We start from the raw sequence: 16,851 nt of genomic DNA on the forward strand, positions 1-16,851 counted from the left end.
CACACACACACACACACACACACACGCACACAGACACATCCCTCAATTGGCCCTAGAAGACTGTTAGTGACTTTACCAAGAAATCTTACTAGCAGGTCACAGTGAAATTACCTTGCTACTAACACTGGAGATGCATCTTCATACTGAATAATAAACTAATAATTCTAACAAGTGTTGCAGCTCTAGAAGGAAAAGAACTATATCAATATATCAACAGCACTATTTCAAACACAAATTCACATTTATACAAATTTGTTTTTATTTATTTCCTACCCCACAGCCCAATCATTTCACATTAAGACTGAAAAACAAGGCAAGAAAACAGGAATAAAAAGTGAAGAAATTTTTGTATTATATTCAAGTATTTGTCTTTTCTGATTATACAAGTGAAAATGAGTATTAGGAAATCCAACTTCAAAAGAGAAATTCAAAATTCAAAATGCTTCCAAAGAGAATCAGAAAGCTGATCAGTTAAGCCAGAGACCAGTGATCCAATTTGTTTGATTCAGTGGTTTTAAATTCCAGGTCTTAGCCTTACCCTATGTCCTGCACTCCAAATGAAACCAGAAGTGCACTTAAGGACTATCAACACTCAAAGTTCTTCAACAGAACTTAGAAGCAGAGGCTGGGCACCACAACAAACTGAAAACTTGCTTGGTTTTCTTCTTCTAAGGAGTTTTTTAAGCTAAAGTTTCTCTTCTCACACACTGTCCTATAGAATGGGAATTTCCGCTTTGTCCCCTCCATGCCATCACACCAAAAAATAAATAAATACAAATTCGAAAAGGGTAAATAAAACTGGCTTTTAAAACCAGTTAAAGCAAGTTAAAACTGAATTAACCCCAAAAGGGTTAGAAGATTTTAAAACAGGGAAAAATAAACACAAAAAACCCACAGGCAGAGTGACAACTTTCTAAGCTGAAAATCTGGACTTTGGCAGGAGTGTCATGTTTTCCAAAGCTGACTTCTGGAAATCTTAAGCTGGATTCAGAAAAATTCCTAACAAAATGAGCCAAGAGCCAGGAATAGGTTATTGAGCAAGGGAAATGAGTGATTCCATTTACAAACACATCAACGCAAAGAAGGCCACACATCTGAGAGAAAGGTTTAAGAAAAACTCACACTCTGTCATGAACCTTCTTAGCTGTTGAATTTCACCATGTTCTGATTCTTAATTTAAAAACTGAAACTTATTAAAGATCAATAACAGAGCAAATGTGTGTCGGGGGTGAGGGGTATAGAAAAATCAGTATGGGACACTGTAAAGCAACTAAAACATACAGAAAAAAACTTTATCTGGCCTCTCTCAGGAGACCAAGGAATGGCTAAAGGCCCCTTTCGAAAGCTTCAAAGCCAAATCATGTCACAGGTGTCACAAACTCAATCTGCAGACAAGATTAGGTCAGAAGGGCCTGACTACGCCACCAGCTGGTTTTACTACGTGCCTTTCACACTTGCCAGCAATAGCAGTATCTTGAAAAACTTTGCCTCACAGGCCTTTTTATTACCTTTCTCTGTTGCCCAAATAAAGTAACTCTCTACTTTAAGATATGTGGAATGACTTCATTCATTATCACCTCTGGCGCCAGAAATGGGAACTGCTTAGTAAGCAGAACTTCTGAGGTGTAATTGCTGCTTCTGCTGGTCTCCACAGCACATTGGGCTGTGGAGGCTCTTCCAGGTTCCCCCGTATTCACCTCTCCATCTATGCAGGAGCAGTACTGCCTCCACTTGGTCTACAAAGACCAGAAGGCAATTTCCAGCTGATATTTAGAATGGAACTTATTTCTTGGTGCTATCAGGTATAAAAGAGAAAAAAAAAAGAAGAAAAGATATCTTATTCTACTGGGTCAGTGAAAAAACCCACCAACACAAAACCCCTTCTGTCCCTGTTGCTCCCGCAGGAGTCGCAGCTGAGTTCAGAACGCTAACCTCCCTAACCAGCCCACATCCTGGTGGTCCAGTCACAGGAAGAACAGGTTCTCGCACAGCTGGATGGCTGGTTCATGATGCAAGATTTGTCCTGACAGGAAAGCGAGCTTGTGGGCATACTTGCAAGGAGCTGGAACTCTGATGGTGCCAGGCCAATTCCAGTACATGTGGCACAGTTTGAAAGTCAACCTGTAGGCCAAGAAAAACATACGATCCATATGACTCTCCACCTTCAATCTGGGACATGATTATGTATGTACAAATGGGTGTATGACACACAGCATACTTTTCAAAAAAACTGGGGGACTGAGAAATACATGATGCAACTTTTGGGAATCATTATTTTTAAGTGGATTTCCTTTCCACTATTTGTAAGTCAAGAGGACATGGGTTAACATGGGTAAATCCCCTCACTTTAGGTGCCCCCGTTTTTAGATCAAAACAAGGTGGGGCGCCTGGGTGGCTCCATCAGTTAAGCATCTGCCTTCAGCTCAAGTCATGATCCCAGGGTCCTGGGACTAAGTCCTGCATCAGGCTCCTTGCTCAGCAGGGAGCCAGCTTCTCCTTCTGCCTGTTGCTCCCCCTGTTTGTGCTCTCTCTCCCCCAACCCTGACAAATAAGTAAATCAATCTTAAAAAAAAAAAGAAGGGAAACAACAAGAGATTTTTTTTTTTTCTCAAGAAGAGGCTGCAGAAGGGTAAGTACTCCAGCAAAGTACTGATACAATCTGAGCCCAAGGACATTGGGTCTCAAAACTCACTGTGTATCATAATCACCCACGGTAGTTTTTAAAATAAGAATGCCTTACATTGCTTGGGGGTAAAGCCTGGGCATCACTATTTTTTTTAAAGCTCTTCAAATAGGGGCGCCTGGGTGGCTCAGTTGTTAAGCGTCTTGCCTTCAGCTCAGGTGATGATCCCAGAGTCCTGGGATGGAGCCCCATGTCGGGCTCCCTGCTCAGCGGGAAGCCTGCTTCTCCCTCTCCCACCACCCCCCCACCCCCGCTTGTATTCCCTCTCTCGCTGTGTCTGTCAAATAAATAAAATCTTAAAAAAAAAAATAAAAGCTCTTCAAATAATTTTAATGTGCACAAGAAATACCAATCACTCTCCAAAAAGATACCATTATCATGAAAGACAAGAAGAAACTCAAAGGGTAAATATTCTGGGTGGTGGGGGGGATTGACCCCATCTTAGCTAGCTGGCCAGAATTACAAGACAGAAAGAGTAAATTATCTATCAGTCAGCTCACCTCTGCATGTGATCAGGGCTCAGGTTTGCAGTGTTGAGAACACAGACATAATGGGTAGGAATGCCACAACCCTGCCGTACATGATGAGCAAGAAGGTAAAAGTCCACCCTAGGAATGAAAAAGTACAAAGGAATGATATGGCCAGATCTGGCTAAAGAGAGCTGGAAAAGATCTTGGTGATCATTTTGGCTCCTCCACCTAAGGCTCGGAGAGGTCAAATGACTGGATCAAGGACATACACAGACCACCACGATTACAGCTCAGGTTTCCAGACTCAACAGGCTATTTGAGAGTGGTAGTATGAACTACCAAAACTGCATGCAGAAGGTTTAAAAAGTATGCACAACCTTAGGAAAAGAATGTGCATTCAATATTTTATACTTAGGTAAAAGCTTTATTGTTTTCTTTTTAATCCTTTAGAAAGTATTTTATAACAGCAAAATCTCTGAGGATTCCATTCCACATCTCTCTAGGCAACCTCCCCATTCCAATATCCAGGGAACAGATTAACTCCTCCAACCTATTCTTGTTGAAATATAATGTTTTCCCCACTTACCACTCACAGCTTGTTATGGTATGATCCACCACAGTCCCAGGGGAGGGAGTCACAAAGTGCTCAGTAGCAGCCAGGTACAGATTGGTGCTGATTTTCTTCTGAACTACAAATACTACCATCTTGGGCTGATAATTCTCAAAAGCTTCAAAACACTTCTGTAGCTGAGGAATCTCATAGTTGGCAACCGTCTTTAGTTGGCCATCAGACACTCCATCACGGTACACCACGATCTTCTCTGGGAGACAGTGGTTCACCTGCAACGGACACCCCGCTGAGGTGAACTGTGGGGTCTGGGGTTAATGACCGCAAGCAGGGAGAGGCTCATTCAGCACACAGCCTGGAGATGTGGCAGCAGATCCTTCTGACGGGGGACCAAACCCACCATGTCAGAAGGGAAGGGGGGAAAGCTTCTAGTCATTTCTAGACTTCCTCAGGGTAGTAAAACAGACCTGGTACAGCAAAGGTGTCATAAAATATGAAAGCAAAAATAAGCCAGTGATGAGTCACATACTATGGCACATACTCAAAGTTAAAAGGAATGGTAGGAAAATTAGGGGCTGAATCAATCTTCCTCTGATTTGGATTTAACATGAATTACTGTCTAGGCAAAGAACAAGGTAAACTGTTAGAAAAATTCTATGACTGCACATTCTACAGATCTACCATCTTCATATTTTTATGTATAAGCAACATCCAAAGTTGCTAATTAGTGAAAGGCTCCTTTACTAAATACAATCCTACAATCAGGTACAATGTGATACATTTTGCTTTAACTAATTAATTAGCAAAAAGTCACATTTTTTTATGTATAAGCAACATCCAAAGTTGCTAATTAATGAAAGGGTCCTTTACTAAATATTATCCTACAATCAGGTATAATGTGAAACATTTTTGCTTTAACTAAGTAATTAATTAGCAAAAAGTATAATGTGAAACATTTTTAACTAGTAATTAGCAAAAAAATAGCAAAAAACTGATTGAATCAGTTTGAAGAATAATGTGTTTCCCATTTAGAGAATATAATTATGTTCTAGCTGGGTATGATTTTGGTGGCTCAAGAGAATAAGCTGTTCTATTTTGAACTGGAAGTTCCCTGAAAAGTGCTTTAGTTTGGTTCACAGTAAGTGGCAGTTTGATTCTAATTGCATGGCATAGGTTATTCACAATTCCCCTCAAAAACCTAAATTATTACTGAATTAAATACACACACACTATACATTCATTTTTTTTACACTATTCATTCTTTATACATTATTCTTTTTAAGTTTCAATTCAAAGAATACTTTTTAAACATAATCATTTAGAATATTTCTGGAGTTTAAGTTCAGAACTTAAAATATTTTATAAATGTCCCTTTTTTTCTAAAACACCTCAAGTATTCCATTTACAAATGTGTATTGATCTTCACAGTCCAAAACTGACATTATTACTCCAGTCTGTACTACATTTTTTTGTGTTGTCTTTGACTCTCCAGCATCTATTCTACTATTTTGGTAAGAACATTTAGTTTTCTTCTACCTCCAACAGGGTAAGTCTGGTAGGACTATTAATCCAGGTGCCTTCCCCTCATCCAAGGTTTTTCAGCACTTTTGATCTATGGGGCTAGATAATTCTGTTTTGCAGGGGCTGACACTATAGGATATTTAGCATTCCTGGCCTCTACCCACTAGATGCCAGCAGCAATTGCTCCTAGTTATAACTAAAAATGCCTCTAGACATTGCCCACTGGGAGGATATAACTGCCCCCAGCTGAGAACCACTGTACTAACCAAAGGACATAAAGATGACTCAAGTCATGCCAACATAATGTTCCTCCTTGCTCTGAATCTTGAGCAGAGAATGAAAATCACTTGGATTTTGGTAGTGTCTCTTTAGGTCCCTGCTTCTGGAACTTTAGGAGCTACCCTGACTCCTGTCCATTTCCCAGCTTGATGCTAAACCTTCTCACCAATCTTGAGACTCTCCATAATTTTATCAACTAATTCCCATTTTGCTAAAGTTAACACATTTCCATGACTTCTCAAAGACCTCTTACTGATATACTGTGTCAAAAGGTGGATACCATAGGGTACTGAGATCAGGAAGAAACTCTCAATTCACAGACAAGGAAACACAGAGGAAGGACACTGGATTGGGATCAGGAGATCTGGGACTGAGTCTGACTCTGCTGTTCCTTGGCTATGATCTTGAACACTGTTTCCTCAGTTGAAAAGTGGAGATAAACGACCACCTTACCTTCTTGTCAGGGTTGTTAAGAGGGATAAAGTAAAAAATATATACAGTTGACTCTTGAACAACATGAGTTTGAACTGTGTGGGTGCACTTAAATATATTAATTTTTTCAATACAGTACAATACTGTAAGTGCATTTTCTCTTCCTTATGATTTTAACATTTCCTTCTCCCTAGCTTACTTTGTTGTAAGAATACAGTATGTGATACATTTAACATACAAAAGATGTGTTCAGTCTACTGTTTATGTTATTGGTAAGGCTTCTGGTCAATGGCAGGCTATTAGTAGTTAAGTTTTTTTTATTGTTATTATGTTAATCACCATACATTACATCATTAGTTTTTGATGTAGTGTTCCATGATTCATTGTTTGCGTGTAACACCCAGTGCTCCATTCAATACGTGCCCTCTTTAATACCCATCACCAGGCTAACCCATCCCCCCACCCCCTCCCCTCTAGAACCCTCAGTTTGTTTCTCAGAGTCCATCGTCTCTCATGGTTCGTCTAGTAAAGTTTTTGAGAAGTCAAAAGTTATACACTGATTTTTGACTGCGTGGGGGGGGTGTGTGTGTGCCCCTAACCCTTGTGTTATTCAATAGCCAACTACATTTATCTTTAAAAGCTGTTGAGAACGAGCTAGATCAAGGAAATACAGATATTCTGAAGCACAGAGAAGGGACATAATGAGATCAATGGAGTGAAAAATAGAAACAAATTCATCTGAAGTGTTCACTGATACCACCTTTCTTTAAAATTTGCTAACCAACCACTGAGTGTGAGATACTATATACTTGGCTCTATATAAGCTGCCAGTAGAAGTGAAAGACATGATTCCTGTTAACAAGGAACTTAAAAATCTTTTTTTTTTAAAGATTTTATTTATTTGACAGAGAGAGACACAGCGAGAGAGAGGGAATACAAGCAGGGGGAGTGGGAGAGTGGAGAAGCAGGCTTCCCGCTGAGCAGGGAGTCCATAGTGGGGCTCGATCCCAGGACCCTGGGATCATGACCTGAGCCGAAGGCAGACGCCTAATGACTGAGCCACCCAGGCACCCCAAGGAGCTTAAAAATCTAGTAATAGTTAACAATGGTAACTCTTCTAGGTCATCTAATCCAGTCTCATTTCATAAATGATGGTTATGGTCTAGACAGGGGTCAGGACATAAGACAAATCACAACATTTTTTAATAAAGATTTTATTTATTTGTTTGTCAGAGAGAGAGCATAAGCGGGGAGGAGGGGCAAAGGGAGAGGGAGAAGCAGGCTTCCCGCTGAGCAGGGAGCCCAATGAGGGAGCCCAGGATCCCAGGATCATGACCTGAGCCAAAGGCAGATGCTTAACCGATGGAGCCACCCAGGTACACTGACAAATCACAATATTGAAACATAAATGTTAAATGTATATTATTAAACCACTCTAGTAAAAGAGTAAATACACTAAATAAATTAATGAGTACCCTGAAAGCAGGACTATGTTTGTTTGACTTGATATTGCTAGCACTGAGTATAATGACAAGGATCAAGTAGAAAAATCAGTATCTGCTGAAAGTCTGAAATGTTCTTTTAGATATGTCTCCATTCATTCATAGAACACTCAAAGACACTAAATACAAGCAATTGTGCTAGTCTCAGAAAATTAAAAAATTACTTTGATACAATCCAAATATCCATGGAACCCAAATTAAAACTGGGGAGACAGACACAAAGTAAATGCTAGTGATAAATTATAAATAACATTATAAAGGTATAAGCAAAACACTGTAAGAACAGAAAAGTGTAAGACATTTGTCATCTGGAGGGAGAAATGAATGTTATGCCTCAGGAAAAGGTGTAATGAAAGATCAGCAGACAATTCATGCAGGAAAGAAGGGTAAAAGGATTCCAAGTAGAACACAAGCAAAGGCCTAGATTACAGCTGGGGTAAGAAAACAACTAGAGACCACTATATGATCAGTCACACATTTGAAAAACTACTCTGGCAACCATCTAAAAAACAGATCAGGGCTCCTGGGTGGCTCAGTCGGTTAAGCATCTGCCTTTGGCTCAGGTCATGATCCCGGAGTCCTGGGATTGAGCCCTGTGTTAGGCTCTGTGCTCAGCAAGGAGCCTGCTTCTCCCTCTCCCTCTACTCCTCCCCCACTCGTGTTATCTATTGCTATTTCTCTCTCTCTCAAATAAATAAAATCTTTTTAAAAATTTTAAGAAATTAAAAACAAAAAAAAGATCAAAGATGATTCAGAATGGGTATTAGGACTAAAACACTTCCAGTTCGGAATGTCAGAAGACACCAAAAACCTTCATTCTTATGGTAACACACAAAAACATCAAAATATAAAAATCACACTCCCAGGGGTGCCTGGGTGGCTGTCAGTCAGTTAAGTGTCTGACTCATGGTTTCGGGTCAGGTCATGATCTTGCAGTTGTGGGATTGAGACCCACATTGGGCTCTGTACTCAGCTTGGAGTCCTTTGGGTTCTTTCTCCCTCTGCCCCTCCCCCTGCTTGCACGTGTACATGCACTCTCTCCCTCTAAAATTAATTAATTAATTTAAAAAAATCTTAAAAGAGTGAGTGTGGGTAGGAGGAAGAGGAGGCCTGAGGCTGGAGAAATTTTTATCAAAAACAGACCAGACTGATAGAATTCTTGGGAGACGGTGGAGGAGGAAGAACAAGGAATTTGTGTCCCCCCACCCAGATAACAAATGCACTTGCAGAGTCCACCTGATACAAATGATTTTTGAACTCTAGAGTTTACTGAAGTCTTGCAACTTCCTGGGAAGACTTGGACAGTGAAGTGCAGGTTATTTCTACTCTCAGGACAAAATGAGCTATCCCCATGCTCACCCACAATGCAGGGCACTATCCTATAAATACTGGGAATCTGTGCTCTGATTGCTGCTTCTGATCACACACGTGCAAACAGGTAGGCAGCCATTCTTGCTACATCAACCTCTCTAGCAAAAGTGACTTCCAGAGGATTTAATGGGCAAGTGCCATCCTCCCCTGCCCTTTATTTTGCTCTTTCTCCTCTTTTGGGGGTCACTGAAACTAGACATTCAAAAACAACTGAGTATATGTAAATAATCAGGAAGTGACAATGCATGCCAGGACAGAGAAAAGCTCACAAAGGAACTTAGAAGACCTTAAGTCCCAGCACAGTCCTAACCTAAAACAATAAAAAAAAAAAAAGAAAGAAAGAAAACTAACCAAAAACAGCAAAGCCCTAAGAAGGGGAAGAATCTGATTTCCAAAGTTACAATGTTATTAGATTCAAATGCCCAGTTTTCAACAAAACTCACAAGGCAAACAAAGAAACAGGGAAGTATGGCCCAAAGGAAAACATTAAATCAACAGAAACTGTTGCTAACAAAGACCTCATGGCAGTTATACTGACCAAAGACCTTAAAACAATTGTTTTAAAGATGCTCAAAGAACCAAAGGGCAATGTGGACAAAGTAAACAAAAGTGGAAATATTAATGAAGAGAACATCTAAAATATAACCAAAAATAACTTCTAGAGTTGAAAAGTACAATAAGTGAAATGAAAATTCCCTAGACGGATTCAAATGCAGATCTGAACAGGCAGAAGAAAACCAGCAAACTTGGAGACTGTACAGTGGATATTATTGAGACTGAGAAACAGAAATAAAAAAGACTGAAGAGAACAGTGCCTAAGGGACCTATACGACACCATCCAGTGGACCAACATATGTATCATAGGACTCCCAGGAGAAGAGAGAAAGGGCACAGAGAATATCTGAAGAAATAATGGCTGAAAACTTCCTAAATCTGATGAAAGACATGAATATAAACATTCAAGAAGCTCAATGACCTCCAAGTAAGACGAATTTAAAGAGAACCACACTGACACACATAATCAAATCTTCAAAAGCTGAAAGATAAAGAGTCTTGAAAACAAGATAGAAACAAATCATCACACACAAGAAATGCTCGGTAAGATTATCAACAGACTGTTCATCAGAAACTCTGGAGACCAGAATGTAGTGAGCTGATATATTCAAAGTACTAAAAGAGAAAAACTGTCACTCAAAACTTAGACCAGCAAATTATTTCTTCAAAAGTATGAAAGAAATTAAGACATTCCCAGATAAACAAAAGCTGAAAGAGTTTCTTGCCAAGAGACATGTGATGCAAGAAATGCTCAAGGGAGTCCTATAGGATGCAATAAAAGAATACCTTACAGTAATGTGCAGCTGTGTGAAGAAATAAAGATTTCAATATAGATTAAGTATTATTGTAACGATGGTTGGTACTACATTTTAAAATTTTCTACATGATTTAAAAGACCAGTAAATTAAAAAGTATTAGTCTAAAACCTAGTATTGTTTACCTTTGGTTTGTAACTCTTGTTTTTTTTCAAAATTTAAAGACAAATGTATTTAAAAGGATTATCAGTCTAAGTTTTGGGGCACATATTTATTTGCAAATAAAGATACATGTACTTTTTGACATCAAATGTCAAAATATATAATAAATTTTAGATATTTTATATATATCTATACTTATATATAAAGAGGTAGAGATGGACCTGTAAAGGAGCAGAGTTTTTATATGTTATTGAAGTTAAACTACAATATATTCAAATTAGAGTGTTAGAACTTTAGGATGTTACATGTAATCCCCATGCTAACCACATAGAAAATAGCTACTGAACACACACAAAAGGAAATGAGAGTGCCCCCAACAAAATCAACCCAAGGAGGTCCACACCAAGACACTTAATAAACCTATTAGCTGATTTTTCAGCAGAAACATTGCAAACCAGAAGAGAGTGACATGAGATATTCAAAGTACTGAAAGGAAAAAACCTCCATCCAAGAATACTCTACCCAGCAAGGTTATCCTTCAAAATAGAAGGAGAGATAAAGAGTTTCACAGACAAACAAAACTTAAAGAAGTTCATCACCATTAGACCAGCCTTATAAGAAATAATAAAGGAAATTCTTTCCTTTACGAGTGAATAGAAAAGGTCATAATAGGATTAAGAAAATTATGAAAGGAAAAAATTTCAAAGATAAATGCAAAAATATAACAAAAGTAGTAGATTAATCACTTATAAAACCTGTATGGAGATTAAAGCACAAATGCAATAAAATCAATTATACCTATAAAAATCAGCCAAGGGAGTCACAAAATAAAAGAATGTAAAGTAAGACATCCTATACATACACTGTGATTGGTGGAGGGAAGTAATAATTTATTGCTTTTAGAATGAGTTCAAACTTAAGCAACCCATAAGATGTTATATATAAACCTAAGAACAACCACAAATCAAAAACCTGTAATAGATACACAAAAAATAAAGAAAATGGAATCCAGGCATATCACTGAAGAAGGCCATCAAAGCATAAGGCAAAAGAGCAAGAGAAGGAAGGAACAGAGAACTATAAGAACAACCATAAAACAAGTAGGGGCACCTGGGTGGCTCAGTTGGTTTCAGCTGAGGTCATGATCTCAGGGTGGTGAGATCAGGCCCTGCCGGACTCCACACTCGGCACAGAGTCCACTTGAGATTCTCTTCCTCTCCCTCTCTTTCCCCCTTCTGCTCCTCCCCGCCATTTGCACACACGCATGTGTGCACACCCTCTTATAAATAAATAAATAAATAGATAGATAAATAAATAAATAAATAAAATCTTTAAAACACAACCATAAAACAAGTAACAAATGTTAGCAGTATATACCTATCAATAATTACTTTAAATTTAAATGGACTAAATGCTCTAATAAAAAGACATAGGGTTACTGAATGGATAAAAAAGCAAGACCTATGTATATGCTGCCTACAAGAGAATCACTTCAGACCCAAAGATACATGCAGATTGAAAATGAAGGGATGGAGAAGCATTTATTAGGCAAAGAATTAAAAAAACAACAACAACAAAAAAAAAACAGAGTAGCAATACTTATTAGACAAAACAGACCTTAAAAGACTGTAACAAGAGACAAAGGACACTACATAATGATAAAGGGAACAATCCAACAAGAGGATATAACAATTGTAAATAGTTATGCACCCAACATGGGAGCACCTAAATACATAAAGCAACTATTAACAGACATAAAGGAAAAAGTTGACAGTAATACAATAATAGTAGGGGACTGGAAAGACATTCCATGCTCATGGTTGGAAGAACAAATATGGTTAAAAGGTCTATAATTATCCAAAGAAATCTATACATTTAGCACAATCCTTATCAAAATACCAACAGCATTATTCACAGAGCCATAATAATCCTGAAAAATTGTATGGAACCACAATGGACCCCGAATAGCCAAAGAAACCTTGAAAAAGAAAAGCAAAGCTAGAGGCATCACAATTCCGGACTATTACAAACTAGTAATCAGAACAGTATGGTACAGGCACAAAAACAGACACATAGATCAATAGAACAGAATAGAAAACCCAGAAATAAACCCACATCTATAAAGTCAATTAATCCTTGACAAAGCAGGAAAGAATACCCAATGGGAAAAGGACAGTCTCTTCAACAAATGTTGTTGGGAAAACCGGACAGCAACATGCAAAACAAAGAAACTAGACCACTTTCTTACACCATACACAAAAATAAATTCGAAATGGATTAAAGACCTAAATAGGAGATCTGAAACCATAAAAATCCTAGAAGAGAACACACACAGTAATATCTCCGACATCAACCATAGCAACATTTTTCTAGATATGTCTCTTGACACAAAGGAAACAAAAGCAGAAATAAACTATTGGGACTACATCAAAATAAAAAGCTCTGCACGGTGAAAGAACAATCAACAAAACTAAACAGCAATCTATCAAATGGGAGGGAATATTTGCAAATGACATATCCAATAAAGAGTTAGTATCCAAATATATAAAGAACTTATAAAACTCAACACCCCAAAATAATCCAATTAAAAATGGGCAGAACATATGAACAGACATTTTTCCAAAGAAGACATCCAGATGGCTGGGGTGCCTGGGTGGCTCAGCTGGTTTAAGCGTCTGCCTTTGGCTTGGGTCATGATCCCAGAGTTGTGGGATCGAGCCCCATGTCGGGCTCCCTGCTCAGCTGTCTGCCTGCCACTCCCCCTGCTTGTGCTCTGTCTCTCTCAAATAAATAAAATCCTAGGGCACCTGGGTGGCTCAGTTGGTTAAGCGACTGCCTTCAGCTCAGGTCATGATCCTGGAGTCCCAGGATCGAGTCCCACATCGGGCTCCCTGCTCAGTGGGGAGTCTGCTTCTCCCTCTGACCCTTTCTCCTCTCGTACTCTCTCTCACTCTCTCTCTAATAAATAAAAATCTTAAAAAAAAAAAATCCTAAAAAAAAAAAGACATACAAATGGCTAACAAACCCATGAAAAGATGCTCAACATCACTCATCATCAGGGAAATGCAAATCAAAACTACAATGAAATATCACCTCACACCTGTCAGACTGACTAAAATCAACACAAGAAACAGGTGTTGGCAAAGAGGTGGAGAAAAAGGAACCCTTGTACACTGGTGGGGACGCAAACTGGTGCAGCCACTGTGGAAAACAGTATGGAGGTTCCTCAAAGAGTTAAAAATGGAACTACCCTACAATCCAGCAATTGCACTACTGGGTATTTACCTAAAGAATACAAAAACACTAATTCAAAGGAATACATGCACCGCTATGTTTATAGCAACATTATTTACAATAGCCAAGATACAGAAGCAGCCCAAGTGTCCATCAATTGACAAATGGATAAAGAAGACGTGAGATAAAGAAATTTGTATTAAATTCTTTAACATCAGCCATAGAAACATTTTTTCTTGATAGGTCTCTTCAGGCAAGGGAAACAAAAGCAAAATTACACTACTGAAACTAGAGCAAAATAAAAAAAAAAGCCTTTGCACAGCGAGGGAAACCATCAACAAAACAAAAAGACAACCTACTGGATGGGAGAAGGTATTTGCAAATGATATATCCAATAAGGGATTAATATCCAAAATATATAAAGAACTCATAAAACTCAACACCAAAAAACAGATCATCCAGTTAAAAAAATGGGCAGATGGGGGCACCTGGCTGGCTCAGCTGGTAGAGCATTCAACTCTTGATCTCAAGATCATGAGTTCAAGCCCCACATTAGGCATGGAACCAACTTAAAATCTGAAAAAAAGAAAAAAAAAGAAAATGGGCAGAGGACCTGAATAGACATTTTTCTAAGAAAGACATACAGATGGCCAACAGACACATGAAATGATGCTCAACATCACTATTCATCAAGGAAATGCAAATCAAAGCCACAGTGAGGTATCACCTTACACCAGTCAGAATAGCTAAAATCAAAAACACAAGAAATAACAAGTGTTGGTAAAGATGTTCTCCACATCTAAAAAGGAACCCTCATGCACTATTGGTGGGAATACAAAGTGGTGCAGCTGCTGTGGAAAACAGTATGGAGGTTCCTCAAAAAAATTAAAAATAAAATTACCATATGATCCAATAACTGCACTACTATTTATACAAAGAAAGCAAAAACACTAATTTGAAAAGATGTAAGGACCCTTATGTTTATGGAAGCATTATTTACAATAATCAAGAAACAGAAGCAATCCAAGTGTCCCCTGACAGATTAATAAAGAAAATGTGGTGTGTACACACACACACACACACACACACACACACAGGAATATTACTCAGCCACAAAAACAGATCTTGCCATTTGCAACAACATGGAGATAGACCTAGATGGTATTATGCTAAGTGAAATGTCAGTCAGAGAAAGACAAATACCTTTTAATTTCACTCATATGTGGAATTTAAGAAACCAAATGGACAAAGAAAAAAGGAGACAAACAAAAAAACAGACACTTAAATACATAGAACAAATTGGTGGTTGCCAGAGGGAAGGTGGGTGGGGAAGATGAGTGAAATAGAAAAAGGGGGTTAAGAGTATACTTACTTTGATGCACAATGCATGATGTATTGGATTGTTGAATCATTATATGTTAATTATACAATTTAAAAAAGGAAATGAGAAAGGACTTTAACCATTTTACTACAAAAAAATGAACTAAACAAAAAGATAGTAATACAGTATATGGAGGACCAAAAAAGCTATAAGTAGCATATATAGAAAACAAACAGGACAGAATTTCTCCTCTAATTAGTAATTACTTTAAATGTAAATGGATTAAGCTTTCCAATCAAAAAAATAGAGACTGGCAGAATAGATTAAAAACACTTGATCCATCTATATGCTATCTACAAGAGACTCACTTTAGATCCAAAAACACATATAGATTGAATGCGAAAGAATGGAAAATGATATTCTGTGCAAATAGTAATGAAAAGAAACTGAGGGTGGGGGAGACCTGGGTGGCTCAGTCAGTTAAGCATCCAATTCTTGATAAAGGCTCAGGTCATGATCTCAGTGTTGTGAGATCAAGTCCTGCATCAGGCTCTGTGTTGAGTGTGGACATACTTAAGATTCTTTCTCTCCGTCTCCCTCAGTCCCTTGCTGCCCTACACCCCCAAAAAAGAAAGAAACTAGAGATGTCTATAGTAATATCAGACAAAATAGACTTGAAATCAGAAAGTTACAAGAGACAAAGAACATTATACATTAAAAAAGGTTCCAAAACTGCAAGATGATGTAACAATTCTAAACATTTATACAGCTGATAACAGAGCATCAAAATGTATGAGGACAGAACTGAAGGGAGAATTAGGGAAATGCAAATCAACAGTACAATAATATACTACCCCACATCCACTAGGATGGCTAATATAAGTATATATACACATACACACACACAGAAAACAAGTATTGGCAAGATTGTGGAGACACTGGAATCCTTGCACACAGCAGGATTATTAAATGGTACAGCTGCTGTGGAATACAGTATGGCAGTTCTTCAAAAAATTAAAAATAAGACTCACCATATGATCAAGCAATTCCATTTCTGGATATATACCCTAAAGACTGAATGCAGGGTCTCGAAGAGATGTTTGTACACTCATGTTCACTGCAGTATTATTCACAATAGCTAAAGTGCAGAAGCAACCCAAGTGTCCACAGATGAATGCATAATCATAATGTAGTATATATATACAATGGAATATTATCCAGTCTTAAAAAGGAAGTAAATTCTGCAATACAACATGGACGAACTTCAAGAACATTATGCTAAGTGAAATAAATCAGTCACAAAAACACAAATACTATATGATTCCACTTACGTGAGGTATTTAGTCAAAATCAATAGAGAGTATAATGGTGGTTGCTCAGGGGCTGGGGAAAGAGGAGAATGGAGATTTATTGTTTAATGTGTGCAGGGTTTCAGTTTTACAAGATGAAAAGAATTATGGAGATTGTGGTAGTGATAACTGCACATTATAAATGCATTTAAAACCATGAACTGTATTAATCAAAAATGGTTAAGATGGTAAATTTTATGTTATATGTATTTTACTCAATTAAAAAAACTGGAAAAAAAAAAAAGAGGCCAGGCAAACTATGGGCAATTGTGGGTGCAGGAAGGGCAGGCTAATGTCTGAAGATCCCTCCAAATAATAATCACTTGCTGGAGTTAGCACTCCACCCCAATCTCTTCCCAATTCTGCTGAGAAAAGAGAAGTGAAGGTGGAACTGAAAAGCAGAAAGAACCCATGTTCACATATTCTACAGTTGCCTGAAACTCTTCATTCTAAAGGCAAAAGTCAAATACCAGTCGAAACTGGTCTAGCCCTATGTAGTCGTAGCCATAGAACCACATCAGCAGTAACAAGGGTTGATCAGAGCAGAGTTCCAGCTTCTTAAGCTCAGGCCAAATAACTGATGAACTTAACATGTGGTGATACTCATCATGAAAGATAAAGCTGAGGCAAGTGTCAAGAATGTAGCTTG

The 16,851-nt window shown here is 38.1% G+C and overlaps 1 protein-coding gene across 2 annotated transcripts in view; it reads right to left on the reverse strand.

Annotated features, from left to right (window-relative positions):
* Positions 1 to 1,964: 1,964 nt before the first annotated feature.
* The window catches only part of PIWIL2 (piwi like RNA-mediated gene silencing 2), a 69,260-nt gene continuing 54,373 nt past the window's right edge, over positions 1,965 to 16,851 (reverse strand). The window contains exons 20-22 of one of the 2 annotated variants that reach the window (XM_036075160.2): positions 3,740 to 3,993; positions 3,184 to 3,291; positions 1,965 to 2,121 (exon numbers count right to left, since the gene is read on the reverse strand). In XM_036075160.2, coding sequence (XP_035931053.1) covers positions 1,965 to 2,121; positions 3,184 to 3,291; positions 3,740 to 3,993 — 519 coding nt within the window. The remainder of the gene's footprint in view (positions 2,122 to 3,183; positions 3,292 to 3,739; positions 3,994 to 16,851) is intronic. The other variant, XM_078068225.1, reaches the window with a different exon arrangement.

The sequence above is a fragment of the Halichoerus grypus genome, chromosome 3 (genome assembly GCF_964656455.1).
Source record: "Halichoerus grypus chromosome 3, mHalGry1.hap1.1, whole genome shotgun sequence".
NCBI lineage: Eukaryota > Metazoa > Chordata > Mammalia > Carnivora > Phocidae > Halichoerus > Halichoerus grypus.